Below are 16,706 nucleotides of genomic sequence, written 5' to 3' on the forward strand. Positions count from 1 at the left end.
ACAAGAATGATAAAATGATAGAATCATTTAGGTTGAAAGGGATCTTTAAGATCATCCAGTCAAACCATTAACCAAAATGAAAACCATCACTGCCAAGTCCATCACTCAACCATGTCCCCAAGTGCCACATCTGCATGTCGTATAAGTACCTCCAGGGCTGGGGGCTCCACCACTTTTCTGGCAGCTGTTCAAATGCTTGACCACCCTTTCAGTGAAGAAAGTCTTCCTAATATCCAATGTAAACCTCTCTTGGCATAACGTTAGGCCATTTCCTCTCATGCTGTCACTTGTACCCTGGGAGAAGAGGTCAACCCCTGCCTGGTTACAAACTCTTTCCAGGCAGCTGTAGAGAACAAGGAGGTTCACCCTGAGCCTCCTTTTCCCCAGGCTGAAGAACCTCATCTCCTCCTCATCAGCTCCACTGCCCTTCTCTGGGCCAGTCCAGCACCTCAGTGTCTTTCTTGGAGTGGGGGCCCAGAACTGGACTTGAGGTGTAGCCTCAGCAGTGCTGAGCACAGAGCCATGATCCCTTCCTTAATCCTGCTGGCCACTCTATTGCTGATCCAGGCCAGGATGCCCCTGGCCTTCCTGGCCACCTGGGCACACACCAGCTCATGTCCAGCTGGCTGTTGACCACCATCCCCAGTTCCTTTTCCTTTGCCACTCTTCCCCCAGCCTGTGGCACTGCCTGGGGTTGCTGTGACCCAGGTGCAGGACCCAGCACCCAGCCTTGCTGAACCTCACACTCCCACCACTGGCCTCAGGCCATTGATCCAGCCTGTCCAGATCCCCACACAGAGCCTCCCTGCCCTCCTGCAGATCAACACTCCCACCCATCTGTCTGTTTGCTGTCATCTGCAAATGCACTGAGGATGGACTTGATCCAGATTATTGATTAGAATATTAAACAGGACTGGCCCCAGTACTGAGCCTTCGGGAGCACCACTGGTGACCAGCCAGTCAAGTGAATCCAGTCATGCTAAATCCACCAAGTGGATTTAACTCCATTCAGCATTCACATCATTCAAAGGGAAACATACCCATGGAAATTCCCAGTTTATGGTGAACACTGGAGAATCAAAATTATTCCTCTAAGAGTCCATGTGGCTAAATAGAATATCTTATTCTGTCAGAGAAATGCCTGATGTTTTGTTGGACACTTAGAAATTGGGTCATAAATGTTGTATTTGGGAAGCAACTTTTCAGATCTTCAGACTCACTGTCCTTTGAATTCCCAAAGAAAATTACAGTTTTGTTGTTTAGGTGTAGCTCCCTTCTTGTCCCAGGAGAACCAGAAAAGCAAGGGATTAACACCCTGTTTTACAGTCCAGACACTGTAAATGCTCCATAGTCTCCAAGGCTTTCTTCTATTGAAGAACTTTTTTTCTTTCTTCTAAGAACTGTGAGATTCTTGCTCAACAGAGGCTAGATTTTTAAGTCTGTAGTTCTGTTGTACTAGTGAGCTTTTATTTCAGTGCAATTTCATTCTTACAGGTGAATATTTTTCTCTATAAATAATGCTCATAATTTCAGCATATTGTTACCATAAAATATAATACACTCTTTATTGGCTTCTCATAAAATTCTGAATATATTTTTTCTTGCCAAAACTAGCGAGGCCCTTTTTATTAGTCCAAAGTGTCTTTGGCATTCCCTTCTTACGCACACACTTAAGACTGTGAGCCAGATCTAATCTCTGTTCAATCTGTATAAATGAAGAATAACTCCATTGTTAGTGGAATTTAATCTGCATTGTTGTTTTCAGAAGGGATTGGGGCTTCTTATTGGTTTGTATTTTCTAAATACCAATATCAAGCTATTCGATCTGATTATTTTTGTAGCTGTTTATTGCCAAGAAAACATCAGAGGGCCAGAAAGAAAGTGATCAAGCAAAAGCAAATCAGAAAAGCAGTAAAATCCAAACCAAAAGAACCAAGCCTGTTTGGAGAGTTAATTGTCAATTATCTACTTTCTGATACTTTTAGGACGTAACACTGCTGTACTTTCATCCCTTGTTGGAGGGACAAAGGAGAAAGGGAGTGAGACTGTTGCTGATTCTTCTCTGACAAGTCTTAAGCTGTGGGTCAGAAAGGTTCAAATGTGCTGTGAAGCCAAGAGTGACTGTGTTTGCTGCCTTAACGTTAGCATTTTGTAAGAATTCCATGTTGTGCAGGTACCGTTGTTGGAGTTAATGAGAGCACTGCTTTCTCCTGGCCTACATGCAACAGATGTGGCAATGGAAAGTTGGAAGTGTGTCCCCAGGACAGGTGAGAGTCAGCATGCTCCAGAGCACTCCAGGTGTTTTGTAGATGTAGCCATAACAGCAATGGGTGATGCAATGATTCCTGCAGGCACAGGCTGCACTTTGCTCCTTCCTAGAGCTAAGACGTAGTATTTTTATTGCTGATGAACTGATAAAACCTGCAGGGTTACATTAATATATGGAGAAAGATACAAGTAGATACGAAACAGTTTGATTTTGCAGTTATTATTTGGTTTTTAAACCAATTTTGCTTATAAAGGTTTCATAGCCCACTGCATTGTAATATTGCTTTTAATAAATATGCCCATAAACCACAGGTCTGATTTTAAGTTCCTTTAGAAGCAGGTACATGTGTTTGTGTGTCTTGCCTTGTTAATCTGTGTATCCTCAATTCACCTCATTTTTATACTGGACTGTGATCTCTGCTACAATTTATCTAAATATTAAAGAGTTTCTTTTCAGACCTATTAAATTAGTCACCTTTCTAAAAAGGATATTGAATAATTCTGGCAGTATGCTTGTCCTGAATGTGAGGACTGATCCTACAGGACCTGTTGCCACCTGAAATGCTGAACCTGTGTCACACTGACTGACATAATTTTGGAAAGCCTCCCCTGCAGCTGCCTAGGCAGCTTGTGCTTGCAGAGTGTGAGATTCCTGGTGGAATAAAAGCCCAAGGAATAAGAGCAGTCATAATGTGGAAGGGAGGGATGGAGGGAGAGGAAGGAAGGAAAGGAAGGAGAGGAAAGAAGGGAAGGGAAGGGAAGGGAAGGGAAGGGAAGGGAAGGGAAGGGAAGGGAAGGGAAGGGAAGGGAAGGGAAGGGAAGGGAAGGGAAGGGAAGGGAAGGGAAGGGAAGGGAAGGGAAGGGAAGGGAAGGGAAGGGAAGGGAAGGGAAGGGAAGGGAAGGGAAGGGAAGGGAAGGGAAGGGAAGGGAAGGGAAGGGAAGGGAAGGGAAGGGAAGGGAGGGGAGGGGAGGGGAGGGGAAGGAAGGGGAAGGAAGGAAGGAAGGAAGGAAGGAAGGAAGGAAGGAAGGAAGGAAGGAAGGAAGGAAGGAAGGAAGGAAGGAAGGAAGGAAGGAAGGAAGGAAGGAAGGAAGGTCTACTGAAAAATCTTATAAAAATTGTAAGAAGTTGTGTTGTTCTTATTGAAATAGATATTTTCCTAAATATGAGAAGATTTGCCATTTGTGCTTTGTTGTACCAAAAAAGGCTGAAAATCAAAACCAGGTGTCCTCTGTTATACTGTCATGTTAAAAATAAGGATGTGTCTGTGTTCACATGGTAGTGTAGTCCAATTAAAAAAGTATCTCACCTGTGAAGGACACTTTTGCTTCATTTGGAGAACAAATGAAGTATCAATATTTGTTTAAGAAGTGCTTCCAACAAGTGCTTATAGCTGAGCTTAACTCTGTGCATGACTTAAGAGTGCACTGAAAACATTGAACGTTTGCTGAACGAGGGCCTAAGTCAATAATTCACTTCAGCCAAATCTATACTACAGATTTTCTTTTGCCATAACTTTTAGGAGGTTATGAGATTAATATTTGCTTAAGCGGGGTGACTATAAATAGCAACCTCTCTTCATGCTGCCAGAAATTATAAAAGGAAGATCCTTTTGCCAGAAGAGTTTAGGTCCTCCAGGAGAGTTACTGCCAATAGAAAAGTTCTATTTTCTGTTATCAACTGAGTCTCTACCAGGGCTTTGCTACTAAAATCTACCAGCAAAGTATTTTAGGGAATACACTAATTGGGGTTCTATTTATTTTTATTTATGACTGATAGCTTGTTTGTTTCTCTATGTTTTTCCATCATTATTTTGTGTGTTTCAGAGAGTTGCTATATTGCAACCAGTGCTCTGAAGTTGTCACAACACCAGTTCTGAAAATGCAGCTGGAAGTCTTCTTGAGCTGTCCATCCCGATCTCAAAGTACAGTAAAAGTGAAGGTATGGCTTGAAAAAAGGGCTGGTGTGTCAGGTGCAGTGAGACCAGATGTGCAGACACATAGGTATCCTAAACCACACTTCTGTGAACAGTTCTGTCGGAAGACAAATTAAAATATGCAAGACTGTCCCATAATTTAATCTAATACTAAATTTGTGTTTTGTTGGACTAAGAACCCAGTTCCCAGGTCTTGCTCAAATAATGCAGTCATGGAGTTCACCCTCAGTGAGGTTTGCAAATGGTTCTATGGCCCAGATGAAGGGATTTGTTAGGCTGGGCCTTTGGAAACCTCAGTCTACACAGTCTAAAAGGAATGTGTATTTTAGACTTCCATTCTGAACATCTTTGTGTCACCTCTCCTCTGCGTTCTTGGCCAGAGAAACAAAACTGTTTGATATTAAAATGATAAATGTTTATTCTATGTGACTGCAAACAGAATGTTTTTTGCACATGTGAGATTTTTGCCATGAACAAAACCTGTGAATTTTCTCCTTCCAGCTGTTGCAAAAGACAATCTCCTCTCTCCTGATGTCCTCTGCCAGTGAGGATGGGGTAGGTATAATGAATGCTGACCAAAGGAAGTTAAACTACAGAACTTAATGCAAAGGCAGAGTACCAATGTCAGGTATGGCAGGTCAGCCATGACTTGTGGTGGCAGGGTCTTGAAAATCTCCAGTGGTGGAGATTCTGACTTTCCAGGCAGTTCACTTCAGAACTGCACTAGGAGTGGTAGGAGATTTCACTACAAGTGAAATTATTTTTTTCCCCATGTCCAGGCTGTGACTTTGTGGGCTGTGCCCTTTGGCAGTCCCACCTTCCAGCTGCTGATGCCCTGCCATCTCATCAGACTCACACCCTCCTTTTCAGAAGGGGATGCAGCAGATGGGCTGTGTGGCTTCAGCTCAGCTGTGGATCTGCAGAGCAGCTTGCAAACAGCACTCAGAGCTGCCACAGGCAGTGCTGGGCTTGACCCTGTTCTCTGATCCAAAGACAGCAAAGATACCCCCCAAGCATCCCACCTTTTGGATCTGGTCTTCTAAATCCCATAAACCACAGCCACTTTGTACCAGCACAACACTGAGAGTACTGGCAGGTGGAAATAGGAGAAGAATTTGCAAAATGCATCCAAGATATTATTGATAGTTGTATGAATGAAGCACACATGAGCCACGGAGATCCATGGGCTAAAGTACAGTTTATGTAATCGCCAAGTATTTACTCCTTTAATCTGAGCTATCAGAAGAACCCTGACACTTGGCACAGTGACCCAGATTTGCCATGGGTGAGGGAGGCACTCAGGTAGGTGCCTGGCTGGCATTGGCTGCTGGATGCTCTGCAGCCTTCACAAAGTCATTAAGTCCAATTAGGATTCCAAGATTTTCCCTCTCCCTTGCACGTGAACGGGAGCAAAGGTCGGTTTGTTGTCTTGTTTAATCATCCCAGTTAAATATCTTCAGTTGGGTGATATGCACTGGGGTCAGTTTGCTTTCCCTGTCTTACAAGTTTTCCAGCATTTTCCTATTACATGTTCCATGCTTTTAGTGGGATGTGTGGGTAATATTTAAAGTGGAAAGTTACTCTGAAATAATAAATTACTTTTCTTATGCTGGTGGAGGGTGTATATTTCATTTAAGCAAATAGATACAAGAAATTTCCTAAATGTGTTTACTCCTTTAATAGCAGTTAAGTCTTGCTGAGTTTTACAGGATGTGTCTGGTTTGGTTACAGACTGGCAAAACATAATTCTTTTTCGAGTTATTAGAATTCAAACAATCTCTTTTTCACATTTCAGTGTATATTCAGCCAGTATTTAAAGGTCTGGCAACTCAGATTTTTTTTCTTCCCCAGCTGAAACACAGAGATAAAGATTAGTCACAAGAAATACCACTTGAGGTGGCATTTCTTTGCCAGAGCCGCAAAAGTTTCTAAGGGTGCAGCTTTGCAATCAATTCTTTTGGCAGGGAGGTTGGTTTTAGCCGTCACTGGCCCTGGCTACGTGTTCTTCTCCTTGTGGCAGCCCTTCTGCTGCACCAGGAGAGTTGTTTGTGCAGCTGCACTGCAAACTGGACTGCAGAACCGGTCTGGGGGAAAAATAATCCAGGAAAAAAAATAAAAAAAAGATTGTTTATACCTTGAACCAGGCAACACCATGGGTATCACATACCTGTACAGAAGCACAGTGCAGATGAAGGAGGGGCACAGTTGTCATAGGCAAGGCCTGTTAGGGTCAGAAATGGATGTGAACCTGAGACACCCTCTCAAGTGAAATATCTGCTGTGAGTGTTACGAGGTCTTGTGTTAACGTGCTGCTGCTCTTGGTGCAGCCGTGCCAGCCTTGCATCCCTCTCCTCCACACAGAGCACAGCCTCTGCAAATTCACTCAGGCACAACTCGTGGGTGAAATTGGTTGGATCATTAAACACGAGGGACTGTGTTGGTGCTGCTGGTGGTAATGCATGAACAGCAAAAAGTTAAAAGGGGGGAGAGGAAGGAGAGTAAGAAGGGTTACAAAATGTTTTTTTTTTCCTTTAGTGGGTAAGTTAGCTCAGCTAATCAATGTATGTAGACATTGCCAGCAGGCATGAAGTCCTGCAAGTGTCAGAAAGGAAGGTAAAGGGAACATGTATAGGTTATGCTTAGCAAAACTGAGTTCAAAGTCACAGTAACTTTTTTCTTTTTGAAACAGCTCATTTTTAAAGCCTGCTAGGGCAGCAACTGAGACAGGAGTGTGATCTAATTACTGAAAATCTAATATATTCATTCTTTCCATTAGTTCTAATGCACTTTCCGAGTCCTTTAAAAAAATTGTCAGTTGGAAGAGGATCCTGCATGCTGCATCTTCCCAGCTGAATGCTGCCTAGAACAGAACGTCCAGCACTGTTTGTTTTACTCACCATGCTTTTATTCCTGCAGACTTACGAGGTGCAGAGCGTGCTGGGAAAGGAGGTGGGGTTATTGCACTGCTACGTCCTCTCCATAATCAGCCACCCCAACTGCGTTGTGCTGGAGGAAATTGTTCTTCTGGAAGCTGCAGCAGCAAGAGAGAGTTGAACTCTAGTCAGCTATTATGGTATCTGTGGACTTTGTAATGTGATTATCTGTTAACTAGTGCCACAGATAATGTATAATGCAAGGGTGATAAGCATTAAGATAGTTTATTAAAACTGTGATTTATAAAGCACATTGTGCTAACACTGAAAAAAAGTCTATATATTGTTCAACTTTCTGAACTCTTTATTTTCTGATCAGAGCAGAATCTAAGAATACAGTTCTTTGTCATGTTCGCTGTTATGTAACGTAAAACATCTTTTTCTGTAAGTTTTGAATCTGGTTGTGGTTTATTTTTAATAATACTGTATTTATTATGTGTCACTGGAAAAAATTTTACTGATATTTTTGAAATAAATACCTTGCTATGGCTTTTGGTTTAAGCTGAGTTTTATCAGTGAATCCCAGACCTGCTGCAGAACACTGCCGTGGTTTGTCAATTCTGAGTTAACACTTAGCAGTAGTTGTTATAAAGACAGATTTGAACACATATGAAGTTAATGTTTTACAGCTAATTGGTCTCTCAGCAGAGAAGTTGTGTGTTATCTGTAGCTTCCCACAAAGCAGGTGTTTCACTGCAGCTTCTTTTATGGGCAAGCAGCACACTGTGTTGTAGGCCACGCAACAACCCCCACCCAGGCTGTGGAGGCTACAGATCAGATAAATGCCAGAATCTCCCTCCGTGTGCGTTGCAAGAATTAATATTATAAGAATTAGAGACTGCATGGGGTTTTTTCCCCCTTACTCTTTCAGTGTTTAAATGCCCCTTACAGCTTAGAGGAGGTTTTAGTGCAGGTCCCGTGTGTGATTAACCAGCAGAGAAGGAGCAGCAAACTTGCCACACTGGTCATTTCTGCGGCTCAAGCCAATAGTGAAAAGGACGTCACAATTACTAAAGGAATGACCCAGCTTTTGAATTCCCCTTTTTTCACCACCTCCTCCAAGCATTTCATCCTCTTACCTGTCTCCCTGTAAGGAAAAAGGAGATGACAGCCCATTCCTGTAGAGGTCTCTATGTGAGACTGGGGTTGCCCCTTCAAAACCATTTAAGACCTGAATCTGAGAAAACTGGAGGTGCTTGTTGTGCCAGGCCATTTTCCTGCCAGTGCCCCAGAGATGCTGTAGATGCTCTAACACGGCACTACTGAAATTTAGACAAGTTGTCCGACCTTCTGTGATCTGTTCACTCTCTCAGCGACGAGCAGCAGCGTTGCCTTGCCGCTCTGTCACTAGCAGGGATCAGGGAAAGTCTTTGTGACCACTGGCTCCGTGACGAGCAGCAGTTGCCCACTCTCACTTTCACTAGCCAGGATCAGTGAAAGTGCCCAGCTCCTGCTGAAGCCTGAGGGTGCATGGACACCTCTCACCTCTGAGACTCACTGCAGAGGTGAGCTCTGCTCCCTGCTAGGGAACATGGTAGTGTAGGTGCAACTCTGCGTTATCTAGAATGGAAACCCCTCGGAAGTTTTTTTAACGGGAATTTTAACTAGTGGCATTCTTTTAATTATGTTCTTCTAGTCCTATGCACTTTTTCTTTATTTTTTTGAGATATAGAGTACGGTATTTCTGGCAGAGTCCTGCTCACAGAGCAGTCTGCGTTGATGTGCAGCTGCTCGGTCCCCCCAGCGCACGGCAAGCCCTGACTCAGCACTCGGGCTCAGGATGCGCTCCGGGGGGAGCCGGCCTCGCAGGCACCCCGCCGAGCGAGGAGGGGTCTCACGGCTGTTCCCACCCCTTCATCGCTCTCTGGATGCTTTGGGAAGTAACGCAGCGCCCCTCGCTTGCCCTCAGCCCCTCTCTCGGCCCCTGGGACCCCCTCTCCGTGTCCCCGCCCGCGTTCAGCCCCCTCCCGGGCAGCACAGCTTTCCCCGCCGCCAGCCCCTTGTGTCACGACACAGAGCAAACGAGAGCAGGGTGGATTTAAAATGCTTTTCTTTATTCTTAGAAATGCTGTAAAAATTGATATAAAAGGTTGGGCATGCTCAGTCTTTTTTTTTTTTTCCATCCTACTGTCTAAAATACATGGGATTTTGAATCACTTTAACAGATGTACCATAGCTGCATCGGTATGAGTAAAATGTAGAAAAGACGAAAACTACCATTACAAAAATAATTTAAGGGGAGAGAAGAAAAAAAAATAATATATTTAGCTTTTTTTCCCTTTTTCGCAAGTTTCGTGGTGAAAGACCCAGGCATCGCTCCACGTCGCTGCCGCATCCCGAGCGCGGCCGCGGGCCGGCAGGTCCCGCCGCGGCTCCGCGCCTCCTGCCGCGGCCCGGCCCGGCCCGGCACGGCCCGGCACGGCGGGGCTCGGCCCGGCCCTCTGAGGTATTTATCCACCGTCTCCCGGAGTCCGTCTCTCCGTCCCGCTCCCCCCCGGTTACCGGCAGTCGGTGCCCGAGCCGGGCTGCAGGAAAGAAGCGCTGGGCAGCTGCTTGAAGAAGTGCCGGAGGCTGGTCAAGTCCCGGGTGAGCTGCTCGATCTTCTTGTGCAGCTTCTCGTTCTCGGCCGAAAGCTCCAGCAGCTTCTGCTGCATCTCCTGGTTGCGCCGCTTCGCCTTGTCGCGGCTCTTGCGCACGGCGATGTTGTTGCGCTCCCGGCGCTGCCGGTACTCGGGGCTAAACCTGTCCACGCACTTCTTGCCGCCGCGCTCCTTGCCCCCGCCGGCGGCAGCGGCGGCAATGGGCTGCGGGACGCCCTGCGCCGGCCCGGGCACGGCGGCGGCGGCCCCGGGGCCCGGCGAGCGGGTGCTGCAGCTGGAGGGGGAGCTGCTGCCCGGAGGCTCGGGGGACGTGGGCGGCGTGGGCTGCCCGCTCAGGTTCATGATGGTCTGCGCGCAGGTGGCGATCTGCGAGGGCAGCAGCGAGGAGGAGAGGTCGCTGTCGCTCCAGTCCGGCTCCTGCTTCAGAGCGCCGCGGGAGGAGAAGGAGGAGGAGGAGGAGGAGGAGGAGGAGGAGGAGGCGGTGCGGGGCTCGGAGCCCAGCAGGGTGGTCATGGCAGCGCCGAGGTCCTTGGCGGGGTCGCGGCCGGCGCCGCCGCCCGGTGGCAAGTACTCGCCGTATTCCCCGCCCCGCTCGGGCTTGTGGTTGCTGTTGAAGAGGTCGGCGAAGAGCTCGTCGTTGCAGAGCTCTAGGTTGGGCACGGCGGACATGGAGTCAATGTAGGAGCTGAAGTCGATGGCGCTCTCGTCCTCGTACATGGCCGGGGCGGCGGCGCTCAGCTCCGCCAGGTTGGTGCCGCTGCCGCCCAGGCCGCCCCCCGCCTCCTCGCCGCTCATCCCGCAGCCGCCGCGGGCGCCCGGCTTGCAGGCGGGACCCGGCCCGCCGCCGCTGCCCACCTTGGCGTCGTAGAAGTTGGCGGGCTCCAGGCACCAGCTCTTATAGCATGCCGGGGAGTCCAGGCTGTAGAGAGCGGCGGCGCTCATGGGCGAGCGGGACGCGGCGCCGCACGGCCGCGGCGCGGGGGCTCCGGGGCGCGGGCACCAAACGCGGCTCCTCCGCCACGGGCGCAGCTCCAGCCTCTGGCACGGGCAGGTGGGAGCGGGGCTGCTCCTGCTGCTGCTGCCGCTGCTCACACCGCTGCCGCTGCTGCTCGGTGGCACCGGCGCTGCCGCTGCTGCCCCGCCGCCGCCTCCCCGAGGGGGCCGATCCGGGCTCGGGTCACGCCGTGAGCGGCGGTAGGAGGCGGGGATGGGACAAGGCGGCTCAGGACCTGGGAGTGAAACGCCCGCTCGGTCCCTTCTTATACGGCGCGGGCCCCGCCTCCTGCCCCAATGACGGGGAGCGATGTTCCCGGCACCCCCGGGGACCCGGGGGCGGGAGCGGGTGGGGTGCGTGGCCGCGGAGGCCGGGCTGCCGCCGCAGCGAGCTGCCACCTCCCGGCCGACGGTGGCCGCGGTCCGAGCTGCCCCAACGCGGGCACGGGACGGTGCGGGCGCCTTTCGGGCGTCTGCCGCCCTCTCCGCACCGTCCCGTCCGGGAGAGCGCTGCCCCGACGCCGGTACCGGCACCCCCCATTCCCCCGGCTGAGCGTTGGTTTTCCCTTTCCCGCGGACCGGCGGAAAAGCTGCCTGAAAAAGCCGATTTTACCCCAGCAGCACCACGCTGCATCCCCCACGCGCTTCCCGGCGGCGCCAGGACGGAGCGATACCGGAGGATGCTGCCGGCCCCACGCGTGTCCGTGCGCATCACCCGAGCGCCCTCCCGAGGCTCAGCTCCCTCCGCTGGAGCGCGGGCAGCTTCCCCCGAGCAGGATGCAAATCCCCGCTCCGGGGAGAGGAGGGACACCCGGGCTTCTTCTGGCGGGACCCTCTGGTGGGACAGGGGTCTCTGAGGCATCTTTAGCTGCCTCACACCGTCTGCATGAAGTTATGCCTCTTAAAACCTTACATTAAGTTATTGTGCATGTTGTTGTCCCCTGCCCCCCCTCACATCCCACAAACTACTACTATTAAATTGGCAAGTACCAGAAAACTGAAAATACTTGCAGCTAAAAGATAAGTTTTCTAGTTACATAATAGTTTCTAAAACCCTGGTTCTACCCCCAGTGCTAATAATAACTGAATTGTTAAAGAAACACGCAACAAAACGCCCTAAAATTTACTTTTTTAAAATTTTTAAAATGATTTTTTATTTATTTAACTTCCAGAAGACCCTTCTATATTTAAGACAGGACTGTCCCAGGCGCCGTGTCCAGCCCAGCGCCCAGCTGACGCTGCTGGCACGGAGCTGTGCCCGGCGGCCGCGGTACCGCTGGCCCCGAGGTGGCTTCAGGAGCGCCCGTGGGGACGTGCCGGCCATGCCGGGCCCGCTGCCCCTCTCCGGGCACGGCTCCATCGCCGCCACCGCAGCTGTTGCAGGACCGCAGCTGTTTATCACAGGGGTGTGTGTTCGAACATAAGTAGCTGGGAACAAGACTGGTACATGCTCTCCCTTGGATGTAAACTCCACGTGGGAAGGCTTGTGGGATCAGGGTAAGGCTGCAGTGCCTGGCAGGTGGGGTTTTACATCTGGCAGCTAAGGTTTCGCTTGCAGAGGCTTTGCTTTTAACTCTAGTGCTGCCAGATGTATTGTGTTTAAATAACCTTCTTCTCCTTTTTCATCAGAGGTTAGTGATCACACAACCTCCATCTACACCAGCATTAACCACTGAACTTAACAGTGACACAAGAAATAGTTGCTTTTTTTTTTCCCCATTGTCAAAGAAATAATATGCCCCAAACCATTTAACATATTATTTTTTGCCTTCTGTATACCCCAGACCTTCCCTGGGGTCTGTTCATGAGGGACAATTCGGCGCCAGCTGTCCCTGGCCTGGCTATCCAGCAGGGAACGTAGTGCTCCAGGACCCTTTAACTCTGTATGAAATGCAGAGGAGTGCGTTTGTGAGGCATGGGAAGGTAGTTAGAAAGGAGATGCAGTCTGATATCTGCTGTCTCTCCCCTTGCTCTGCTGGAAGGGGTGAGATCTCACCCACTGTAGTCAGAAAACCATGATTTGTCCTGGAAAGCTCTCACTTAACTGTTTGTGTGCAGAGCTGTCTAACTTCCAGCTCAGCACAGCCCTTACCCCAAAGGTCAGGCAGTGCTGGCATGCCACCGTGCCAGCCTGAACAAGCCTATTTAATGCCCATCATGTGTTCCTCCAAAAAAGACACCGAATTCCCAGCCAGGTCACCCGACCCCCGCTGGGCATATTGCCTCCTGGCAATCCCATCCTCAAAATCCCTCAACAGGAGGCCCAGAACTGCTGTGTAAACCTCAGTATGAGCCATCTGTGTCACACCTAAGCCCCACCACAGAGGGTGCAGCATTGCCTGCAGGGTCTTCAGGACCTGGAGGTGTGTTCAGGGCCCGTGGCTGGACCTGTCAATGCCTGTCCCACAAACCCAAGCAGCAGCAGGAGCCACCCCCTGGAGGATGAGCTGGTTGTGTTTGTTGCTGGGCCTGGGATGTGTGATTTCAGGAGGATGTTTGAGGGGGTTCTCCCACTGCCATGCAGGATGTGCTGCAGCACCTGCAGTGGAGCATCCAGGAGCATGTGAGCAAGTGATACCTGGCACTTAGCAAAGCAGTGCACTGGAGGCAGGCATTTGTCTGACATCTCAGCAGCTGAATCTGTTCCCATCTGCAGATGTAATTTCATGGGCAGAGAAGTACAAACAAGCCCTTGATTTCCCTCATCTGTCCTACTGAGTGCCTGACCCACCGAGTCATGGCTTGTCTCTGGGATCCAGTCATTTTAAACAGCAGTAAGAAGCAGGTGATCATCTGAATTTCAGAATAAATTCTTTAAAACTTGCTTGAGGTTCATGCTCCAAAGCAAGGAAAGTATTTAAACCTGGCAAGAAAGGGCAAGAAAACTTTCTCTAAGAAGCAAAAAAAGGACAAAACTTTAACTTACTCTGGACTGCTGGCTGTGAATCTGAGAAGCACCTTCAGGGATAGCAGTTAAATCACACTGTTTTCTGACTGCATTTTCCTCATAAATAGATGACAGGCCACTCAGGGAAGGTGAGGAAACAGGGTAATGCCTCAGCATGCTCCCCTGCAGCAACCCAGCCAGGCATGCAGGACTTTTTGGGACAGTGGGACTAGGAGCGTGGCAAGGCTGTGCCTGGGAAGCCTAAGCCCCTTTTGATGTCATGAACTTGAGAGAGCACCTCAGGACCTCAGGTCCTGATGGGTTCATGGGTGAAGACCAAGCTGACAAGGGGAAGAAAGATGGAGGACTGGTTTGCTGGATTTCTGCTCCCTGCAAGAAGCAGCAGGAGTGCATGCATCCTTTCAATCAGCTGGAAGTCAGCAATGGCACATGGGGGCTGACAAGCGAATGGGACAAGTAAATGAGGAGGTGCAAGTTGTCTGGGAGAGTCAAAAACCTGCCTGCACACTCCTAGGGAGGAGCAGTGCCTGCCTGAGGTTGGTGCTGGCTCTTGTGTGTGACTGCTGGACAGCCACTTCTGCCAGGGCTCGTGCCTCTGCCTTGTCCTCAAACACTGTCACAGTGCTGTGCTTGTCACCTGTGCTGCACTTGTACATCATTGCACTGATCCTGATCCTGCCTGTGGCCTCCCTGGCCTTAGCAGCTGAAGAACCTGATGGTAACTGAAAGGATTTTTCCTTTTAGCTCCTTCAGTTGAAGCTCTGTGTTTTGTCTCGCTGCAGGCTTTTAAACCCCAGCGGTGTCAGCCCAGGCTGGGTCTGTCCAGCTGCACCTGTGGCTGCTGAGCTGCTGAAAAAGATCATCCCCATACCCAGGCTCCCAAAAGGCCAAGTGCTACTGCAGCAAGAACCTGTGCTCCTTGTTTGCTCACACTCCCTGGTGGATACTCAGAACTTTTTCCTGACACAGATTTTACATGGATTTCCATTCACATGATCAAATTGACAGCTACATCTTCTGTGTAATCAAATGAAATCTTGTGTGCTGTAATTTACTGTGAGTGTAATGGACAAGTAGAGTCAATGTTGCCCTCTCCTATCCCATCAAAAAGATGAAGAAAAACCCCACCCTGTAAATAATGTGGAAACTGTAACCAAAACTTTTCCAGTCCCTTATGGCCACTCCTTCATGTTATCAGAATGGTTGGGGTTGGAAGGAACCTTAAAGATCATCTAGTTCAACACCCCTGCCATGGGCCGGGGCAACTTCCACTAGATCAGGTTGCTCAGAGCCCCATCCAACCTGGCCTTGAGCACTTCCAGGGGTGGAACATCCATGCCTTTTCTGTTCCTGTGTCTCATCACTTTCACAGGGAAGAAATTCCTCCTAATATCTAATATAAACCTAACTACTTTCAGTTTAAAACCATTGCTCCTTGTCCTGTCACAACAGACCTTGATAGAAATTCCCTCTCAGTCTTTCCTGCAAGCTCCCTTTAGGCACTGAAAGGCTGCAATAGAGTCTCCCGAGAACCTTCTTTTCCCCAGGCTTACAAACCTCTCAGCCTGCCTTCACTGGAGAGGTGCTTCAGCTCCTTGATCATCTCTGTGGCCCAAAAATCTTCCCACCTTTTTTGCAATAAGAGGGGTATTCTCTTATACCCTCTAAACACCCTAGCTGGACACATCTTTGTTTGACATAAGGTGTGGCTCTTTGGTAGTTTTGCTACAACACCAGTGACACCATTTGGTGCTGTGGGTGTCTGCCAGGGTATGAGCTCTCTGCATTGGTGCCATTTCTTACAGGCAGCAGAACTTAAAAATGAAATTTTTAAAGCCCATGTAATTTCCAGATGAGGCACAGTATTAACAAAGTGACTCTGCAGACCCTCAGCCTCAGGGGAAAAAAATCCTTAGATTTTTTAGAGGTAATAAATCCTTATCCTTGATTTTAAAATCAAGGGTTCTGGGGACAAGTGTCTCTATATATAGATGCTTACTTTTGGAAGCAGCTGGCCAAACCTTAAGTGTGAGACCAGAAGAGCTGAAGGAAATTCCTTATTCCATGACTGGATATGAGCCCCATTTATTGCTTTTGTGGAAAGCTCTTACCCTCCTTCCTGTGCCCAAATGTGTGCTGGTGCTGTATCACCTCTCAACCACAGAGACCTCAAGATAACATTTAAACTGGGGGGCAGTGGTGGGGTCTAAGGGGGAAAATCCTGAGCACAAGAACAGCATGCAGAAACCTCTCTACCAGCTGGGAAAGGGGACAGTAGGTGGCAGTTCCAGAGTTTTCCTCTGGATTCAGCAGTACTGTTATTCTTAGCTAGAAGGAAATTATAAGATTGGCAGGGATGGTAAAGATTAGCTTAAACATGACATCATTCATTCTATACTCTCAGAAAAACCTAGTGAGAATATATGCTAATGTTTTACATAACGTTTTAGATACAACAAATGGGTTTCCAGATATAGTGCCCATCCATCTGGTTATTCAATCTGAGAAGGAAATACTCTGCTGTGCTTGTGAATAGCTCCCAAGTTTTGTTTTGCATCATGAGACCGATTCACTCTCTAACTCTGATCTTCACATCATCTTAACTCTTTTCTGGGAGCCAAATAAACCTGCCCTGTAAAGCACTGAGCCCAGCAATGTGAGGGTTGCATTTTTGCACTATTCTTGCTGCTTCACAGGCTGGCTGCAGCCTTTCCACTTAGCTGCTGCTGCATCTTGCTGAGAGCAGCCAGGCCTGGTGACAGCAGCTGCCATTCACTTGTGCTGGTTATTTCCAGGACCATTCAGCTGCATGGTGAAAGCTCCCTAAAGAAAGTTAGGGAAACTCCGCTTGCTGTGCACAGGATGTGTCTCTGTGTTGAAGGCCCAGCAGCCTCGTGCTTTGTGCCTCAGCTGACACATGAGCTTGACAAACACATGACTAATAAGGGCTGACGTGGCCGAGGCTTCCCACTATGGAGCTTATTCTAGGGCCAAAATGGAGCTTTTAACTATTTAAATTGTCATGAACACTTCTAAGCCCGTGTCACTTTTCCTGTGTCAGGTTTTCACC

At 48.8% G+C, this 16,706-nt stretch overlaps 2 protein-coding genes across 6 annotated transcripts in view; one reads left to right on the top strand and one right to left on the bottom strand.

Moving 5' to 3' along the window:
* SPIDR (scaffold protein involved in DNA repair) overlaps positions 1-7,636 on the top strand; it is a 196,275-nt gene extending 188,639 nt beyond the window's left edge. For 3 of the 5 annotated variants that reach the window (XM_005479279.4, XM_074550682.1, XM_074550689.1), the window contains exons 17-20: positions 2,174-2,267; positions 4,093-4,207; positions 4,704-4,757; positions 7,119-7,636. In XM_005479279.4, the coding sequence (XP_005479336.2) occupies positions 2,174-2,267; positions 4,093-4,207; positions 4,704-4,757; positions 7,119-7,256 (401 nt within the window). In that variant the 3' untranslated portion in view covers positions 7,257-7,636. Of the gene's footprint in view, positions 1-2,173; positions 2,268-4,092; positions 4,208-4,703; positions 4,758-7,118 lie in introns of those variants that run through there. The other 2 variants (XM_074550697.1, XR_012582369.1) reach the window with 2 other exon arrangements.
* A 1,532-nt stretch (positions 7,637-9,168) lies between these two features.
* On the bottom strand, positions 9,169-10,975 carry CEBPD (CCAAT enhancer binding protein delta). Its single transcript, XM_014264338.3, has one exon. It carries the CDS (start codon positions 10,675-10,677, stop codon positions 9,634-9,636), a length of 1,044 nt encoding a protein of 347 aa, XP_014119813.1. The 5' UTR covers positions 10,678-10,975; the 3' UTR covers positions 9,169-9,633.
* Positions 10,976-16,706: the final 5,731 nt, after the last annotated feature.

Source organism: Zonotrichia albicollis, chromosome 1, assembly GCF_047830755.1.
Source record: "Zonotrichia albicollis isolate bZonAlb1 chromosome 1, bZonAlb1.hap1, whole genome shotgun sequence".
Lineage (NCBI taxonomy): Eukaryota > Metazoa > Chordata > Aves > Passeriformes > Passerellidae > Zonotrichia > Zonotrichia albicollis.

What these genes read in the sequence shown, in the direction of transcription:
- CEBPD (XM_014264338.3), bottom strand. Translation starts at nt 10,677, where the DNA reads ATGAGCGCCGCCGCTCTCTACAGCCTGGACTCCCCGGCATGCTATAAG.